The sequence below is a fragment of the Haematobia irritans genome, unplaced genomic scaffold, assembly GCF_050003625.1.
Source record: "Haematobia irritans isolate KBUSLIRL unplaced genomic scaffold, ASM5000362v1 scaffold_135, whole genome shotgun sequence".
NCBI classification, from domain to species: Eukaryota; Metazoa; Arthropoda; class Insecta; order Diptera; family Muscidae; genus Haematobia; species Haematobia irritans.
The window spans coordinates 1-8000 of record NW_027445726.1 but is presented as its reverse complement, the minus strand read 5'-3'; the positions used below and the strand labels follow the sequence as shown (position 1 = coordinate 8000).

The 8000-nt window shown below is 31.8% G+C and overlaps 1 protein-coding gene across 1 annotated transcript; it reads right to left on the bottom strand.

The window, feature by feature from the left end:
• Positions 1–168: 168 nt before the first annotated feature.
• Positions 169–6729, bottom strand: LOC142242436 (uncharacterized). The gene is made up of 2 exons (XM_075314011.1): positions 6456–6729; positions 169–1508 (listed from the first exon to the last, which is right to left on the bottom strand). Exons 1-2 carry the CDS (start codon positions 6457–6459, stop codon positions 691–693), a joined length of 822 nt encoding a protein of 273 aa, XP_075170126.1. The 5' UTR covers positions 6460–6729; the 3' UTR covers positions 169–690.
• Between the last annotated feature and the right edge of the window lie 1271 nt (positions 6730–8000).

Below are 8000 nucleotides of genomic sequence, written 5' to 3'. Positions count from 1 at the left end.
ATCTTTCCAATCTAAGCCGTGAACATATTTTTTACAATATGTGTTTTTCCGTTTACCCTCCTTGACTAGTTCTCTGTTATCGAAAGGGGGTTTGAATAGGAAATAGCTGGGTACGACAGAATAGCCTCGCATATACGCCAATTCTTTTATATATATGCTGTCATCATTCCCATGACAGTATTGAAAGTCCACCAATACAAAATCCGGTACATACATGATTCGAAGTATAACGGACAATATTTCGTAGCCAACTAAATCAAGGAAAGTCTCATCTTGCTTTTATATTCAAATAACAGAGAACATTAAACATTATTTATTTATTTTTTTTTTTTTGTGATACAATTTGGAGTAAAAATTGTAAACATAAATGACCGCAATTGAATGTATTAAACCTTTGCTCTCGTTGATAATTATATTTGATATTGGGACCTAAATAAACCAATATTTCTAGTGGGGGTTGAAGATTTCCAAAACTGTCAAAGTATTCAATTTCTTTGTGGTTTTTATAATATGCTACCCAATGAGTTCCAGATCCTATACTTGAGTCTAAGTTTACTACACCACATTCTTTTGTTTGACATTTTTTCGGAAGATTATCTCGCATAAAGACTCCTCGAAAATGTGGTATATATTCTTTCCCAAATATTTGTATGTCTATATCTGTCAGCGGTCTGTTAGGTAGCTTAGATATTAGTTTTTTGTATCCGTATTATTTAGGGTAATACCCATACCAGTTTTGTATGGTTTAAGATAAAGTCCTTTACCCATAGCAATTGACTCCATACTTTTGTTGTGACGCATACTCTCTTCTAGTTGCTTTTTAGCATCTTTAGCAGTGTTAATTGTTCTTGCTATCGATGATACACCCGAAGATATTGCACCCAAGGCACCTAGTGCTGTTATAATAGGAACCAATGGTAGAAAACCGCCAATTTTAGGAACATTAATAACTCTTGGGATGACGACATGTGACTTTTTCCCTTTGAATGATGAATTAATAACCTTCCGAGCGATTTTTATTGCAGAGTTAATATCAACAGGTTTTTGCTTCTTTAGTAGTGTGTTGGCTTTTTTAATTGTTGAATTGAAAATTGTACGTCCGCATGCTTTTTTCTTCCTCATACCCATGCCAAGTTTTAGTTTTGCTTTCATTGCGTTGGAGACTAAATAAGCATTTAATTTTTCACCCCAAGTACTTTCGTTAGCTTTTACTCTCTCCCACGCCCTCTCTAAGAGTTCCTTATCTGCTTTGTGGCGTTTTTCAATATCTGAGCTTCGTGAATAAGCTATATCATGAATTTTACAGGCTGCATCCAAAGCATTTATCCCTTTATCACCCCTTTTCAATCTTTTATCGAGTTTTGTTCCTGGTCCACAAAATTGGTATCCGGGTAAATGTAGCTCAATGGGTAAGGCGTTGATTAAATTGTTTACGAATCCTCTTCCTTGTATGGATCGTTTGCGATTGACTTGTCTCTTCCGAAATACAAACATATATATGCTCTCAACTAAAAATAAACACATAAATTTATTTGGTCAGTTTAATAATAAATTAGTCGTCAATATGCGTTTACTTAAACAGGATACAAGTATTTCTGTTCGTGATCTAGATTTTACGCAAGCGAAACCTAATAAATCGAAACATGGTTCATTGTTACCCGATTCCATTCGATGTCTAATTGTGGGCCCATCAAATTGCGGAAAAACTAATGTTATGATAAGCCTTATAGAAAGTGAAAATGGGCTAACATTTGAAAATATATATTTATACTCAAAATCGTTATATCAACCCAAATATGAATACCTGAGAAGACTAATTGAGCCTATAAGTGGTATGGGATACTTCATATATAACAACAACGACGATGTTATACCGCCACATGAAGCAAAACGAAACTCTATAATGATATTTGATGATGTCGCATGCGATAAACAGAATAATATTCGTGATTATTTCTCTATGGGTCGTCACAAAAATGTAGACTCATTTTACTTATGCCAAACTTACAGTCGCATACCAAAACATTTGATACGGGATAATGCAAACATAATTGTTGTTTTTAAGCAAGATGAAACGAATATGAAACATATATTTAATGACCATGTGGGTAGCGATATGTCCTATAAAATGTTTGTGGATATATGTCGTGAATGTTGGAGGGATAGGTATGGTTTTATGGTTATAAGCAAAGACGATGAAATCGCTGATGGAAGATATAGAAAAGGTTTTGACATATTTATTACACCTTAGTAGTATATGTCTTTCCACTGTATGCAGACGTCTACTTACACCCCCTTCTCATCTGCAACCGATTTGAAATTATTTTAAGGACGGTTCTTTACTTATCTAAGCAGTTCGAAAGCCGTACGAAAGCGATTCGGAAGCAGTACGGAAGCGGTCCGAAAGCGGTTCGAAAGCGGTTCGAAAGCGATACATCAGTTAGCATTATCGGTTTAAAATAATTCAAAAGATTTCTATTGGTGATACAATATGAATGAAAAAATATTGAAAGAATTAATAAAATCTCGAAAAATTTTGAGAAAAAAATTTCAAAGCATAAAATTAGGAGAAGACGACGCTTCACATAAACTGGAAAATGTATTCAAGCCTTTAACAGATCCATTGAATAATTTAATGAAATTAAAAAATGAGAAAATGAAACAGCGAAATAAAGAACTTCCTACTTTTAAGTTTGAAAGTAGCACACCAATAAAGACCGAACCTCCTAAATCAAATTTTAATAAACACTCTCAAAAAATTATAAATTCTAAACTGGATTCTCAAAGTGATGAAGACAGCGACAATAAAGAAAATTCAGAAAATTATTTTTCACAATTGGAAGATGATAATTTCTATACTATTAATTTAACTAAACTTTTTAATGATCAAACTCTCGATACTGTATATGGACCATATAAAGACGAAAATGGAGTGTGGAAATTGGGAAACAGTCCTATTAACATTAGCGATGATAAGATTGTTGTTGGGAATCAATCGTGGGCAAACACGCCAGGCTTGTTTGAATTAATCACCCATAAACAGCCACAAAAGTATGATTCACTGGAATTGGATATATACAAGAAAATTCTTTTGGGAACAAATGCTCATCGCAAGAACTATGATTCTGTTGGTCAAATACGAGGGAATAAAGGATATAAATATAAAAGGATTATCCAGAAACTTTTTGGTGACACTTACACTGGTAAAGGTTTAATGAGCCTAAATTTAAATAAACCAAACTATATATATTGGGATGATCCGAATGAATTAGTTGAACGCTTAAAACTTCTTATTGCATCTCAACAAGCTGGCCATTCAAATCATAACAATGAAATAATATCTATAATTGAAGAATTAAGGGAAGCCAATATAATATTCTGATAATTGTCAATTGCATTCAATTGAGATATGAGCGTCGATAAGTTTGGTCACTTTTCAAATTCTAGTGAGTTGAAAAGATATGTTCCGAAAATATTTGGTATTGCTATTGACAAGCATAATAACATCGATTTCCAAAATAAAAAGATTAAAAACGTGGGGGTACCGGTGGAAAGTGCAGACGCAGTCAACAGAACTTACTTACAAAAACAAATCGAAATCTCACGTGAATTACTAAAAAAAGACTTAAATATTGAAGTCAATACAATACATCAAGAAATATCGCAGCTAAAAACTATTATCAAGGATATATTTACAGTCCTGCCGGATATGCGAATAACATCTCAAGTTCATTAATCAAATTTAATTACAAAGTAACAATGGCCAAAAGAGGAATAGTACAAGAGATACACACTCAAGCCCGGAAAAAATTTCCCCGTCGGAGATATATAATGAAAGGAATTGATGACTTTTGGCAGGCTGATTTGGTTGAAATGGGAACTTATTCATCTTTAAATAGAGGATATAAATATATTTTAACCGTCATCGATACATTTTCAAAATACGCATGGGCAGAACCAACTAAAACTAAGAATGCATATGATGTTTCCAATGCATTTAGAAAAATATTGAACAAAGGTCGAACACCTAAAAATCTACAAACAGACGATGGTAAAGAATTTTTTAATAAAGAGTTTAAAAGTCTTACGCAAAAGTACTCAATAAACCACTACTCCACATTTAGTGTGATGAAAGCATCCATCGTAGAACGCTTTAATCGTACACTAAAAAATTTTATGTTTAAAGAGTTCTCATACAACGGTTCCTATAAGTGGATTGACATTTTACCAAATTTAGTTAATCAATATAATCGGAAAATACACAGAACAATAAAAATGGCTCCTATTGATGTCAATAAAAATAATGAGGATTATATTTTAAAAACTGCCTACAATCATCTTAAAGTATATAAACCCTCAAACTTCCATGTTGGTGACTATGTTCGCATAAGTAAATATAAAAATATATTTGAAAAAGGATATACACCTAATTTCAGTACGGAAATTTTTCGAATAAGTTCTATCCAAAACACTAATCCTACCACATATCTATTGGAAGATTATCAAGGTAATCCAATAAAAGGAGGTTTCTATAGAGAAGAAATTCTGCGAACGCGACACCCTGATGTTTACCTCGTTGAAAAAATTCTAAAAACAAAAGGTCAACAAGCATATGTTAAATGGTTGGGATTTTCTAATGACCACAATTCATGGATTAATAAGAATGAAATTTTATGATGTGTATTTAGTAATATAAAATAAATAAAGAAGATTGAAACTTAATTTTGTTTTTCATTCTAAAGTAAGATTTCATAATGTCAATTACATTAGCCCTAAGCGGAAGATCGTCGGTGCTCATAACCAATTATTTCCCACCCATACAACTTAATGATGAATATGAATGTGCTTTAGTTGATTTTCATTCGTATAATTCAATTCCAAATATTGACTATGATAACAATCTTTTCCACATTGGTGGTGATTGCATTGAAATTCCGGTGGGATCTTATGAACTGGAGGATATTGTTAAATTTTTAAAACATGAATATGTAAAGAAAAATATCAACAAAATATTAGAGATTGAGGCTAATAATAATACACTTCAAATTGAAATATATTCCTCCCACGATATTATTGATTTTAACAAAGATCGTTCTATTGGCGCGCTATTTGGCTTCAACAATCGAATTTTGCTACCTAATGCACGACATAAATCACATCAATCAGTGAACATAATGAAAGTGAATGCCATCCAAGTCCAATGTAATATAATCACAGGATCATATATGAATAACACACCGTCGCATATAATACATGAGTTTGCTATGAATGTCTCTCCAGGATATAAAATGGATGAGATACCCAGGAATTTAATCTATTTACCTGTGAATGTCAAGGAAATAAGTTGTCTAAAAGTTTGGATTGTGGATCAAGAAAGGCGTATAATAAATTTTCGGGGTGAAGAGATTACTTTACGATTTCATCTAAAACCGAAAGCGAAATGATTATCTATAATAAATATTACAATAAAATAGGTAATGATTCCATTCCGGAACGAGCAGCCAAGCTAATTACACAAAATATACTGCCCCAATCTATAAAACGTAAATTAACTAAAGAAAATAAACTATTCCTAAAATCTTTAAAACTACAGCTTAAGAAAAATGTCTGAAATATTAAGCGTTGCAGAAAAACCATTTTCTGATGAAAGCATTATTAAGAAGGATTATCATAGCTATATGCCATATATACAGTCATATAAAAATAATGATGAAATTAGAATAACAATCCAAAATCAAGATCTCTATGTCTTACCATCTGAAAGTTATATCTACATAGAAGGCTTCATAACGCTGATGGATGGTATAGCAACACCAAATGCTAGACTGCGAAATAATTGTGTAGCACATATGTTTGATGAGATTCGTTATGAAATCAATGGGGTTGAAATTGATAGAACACGTTATTTAGGAATGGCGAGTACTATAAAAAATTATTTATCTCTCAATGAATTGGATTCGAATATGATGCTGAATGCAGGATGGAGTAAACACAATGACATGGAAAACGGGTCATTTAATTTTTATGTTCCGTTAAAATTATTGTTGGGCTTCGCAGAGGACTTCAATAAAATCGTGTTAAACTGTAAACATGACTTAATTTTGTTGCGCAGTTCAAATGATCATAATGCTTGCTTTTCCACAAAGCCTGAAGAAATGGTTAAACTAACGATACAGAATATAACATGGAGAATACCACATGTGCAAGCTTCCGATATAACAAAGTTGAAAATTATAAAAACGATTAAAGATGGTACCACATTACCGCTTGCTTTTCGGAGTTGGGATTGTCACTTTAATCCTACATTCCCAAATGCGACAAAATGTAATTGGAATGTAAAGCTTTCATTAAATAGAGAGCGCCCCAGATTTGTAATCGTGGTATTTGAAAAAAACAACAAGTTTATACATTGTAATCTAGTAAATTTAAAAGTTCATCTAAATTCCGATACTTACCCATATGATGATCTTAATCTCAAATTTGATGATAATAGATATGCTATTCTATATGACATGTACGCCAAATTTCAACACAGCTTTTATATGAAAGAACCACAACCATTACTAACAAGCGCTGAATTTAAGAACACCCCCATGGCAGTCATCGATGTTAGCCACCAAAATGAAATGGTCAAACAAGGTCCCATAGATGTCAGAATTGAACTCGAAACCAGTAAACCCATTCCTGCAAACACCATAGCATATTGTTTAATAATTCACGATCGCTATATTGAATATACACCATTGACGGGAAATGTGCGAAAAATTATTTAATTTTTTTTTTTCAATGAACCATACATACCTTTATATCCATAATCAATTTTAAAATAAATAAAAATAAAACAAAAATGTATACATCAATTTTTTCATTTTATTTATTACATTTTTTCTATATAAATAACAATTCTTAATGTTAAATTTTTTAAATACATACAATACATAATAAATAGTTTAGTGTATTTACATTAAAATTATATCCATTAGATCATTAAAATCCATATCAAAATCAGATGTATATTGTTGAACTAAATTTTCTAAAGAGGAATCAGTTTCGATTGCTCCTAAATCTAAATCTAGACCATTGCCATCTATATCAACTAGCATATTTTCCATACTTGATTCAATTTCATGGTGACCCCACGCGAAAGTATTAATTCCATCTTCCTTGATCATACGCTTTGTATCCAACGGACTTAATACAACTTTTTTCAAGGCATTCGTATAGATGTTGTGTAGCTTACACCTAAAAGTGAGCATTGTATCACAAACTTTTTCTTTAGTAAATAGACAATTCCTATAGTCATCAATTTTATAGTTGTCCATTACACTTTTTTTCACACCTTTAGCCTTTTTAATTTCATAACCATCCTCAACAGTATATGAATACATTTTTGGACCTAAACCGACAAACTCTGTCATAATCTTACCACAGTTTTCATCCTTCATTAATCCAATTTCCTTTTTATTTACAAGAGGAAAATTGAAAGGATTATCTTCGGAATACTCAGATGTATCAAAATGTGTAGTAAGATGAGGTCTAATTTCTTCATACACATCTTCAGATTCGATGGTGTATATGAAAGAGTCTGTATCCATATAGTTTAATTGTATTCTTTCACCAAACTTTTCTTTCATAAAGTTGTAGTGGAAGTCATACATTTTCCACTTAGCTAATTCTAGAATACAAAATCCTAAGTATATTGGCTTATCATAAACAATTTTTGTTTTATTCATTTGAATAGCCCAAAAATTGTCTGTGAATTTGGATATACTATGAAAGTTTGGTTTTGAAATTAGAGCTTCAGCACCTAACTTACGCCTGTCACTATATGCCCACTGTTTTACAATAGACACATCTTTTCTTTTTTCAACATTTTCCATTGTTTTGCCATATACTGCATTGTTCAATAGTTTAAAGAAATTTTTTTCAAAAGCAATATTTGTTTTTTTCCTACAATCATTGTTTTTGTCAATATATTCCTTTAGCCATGGTCTTTGACT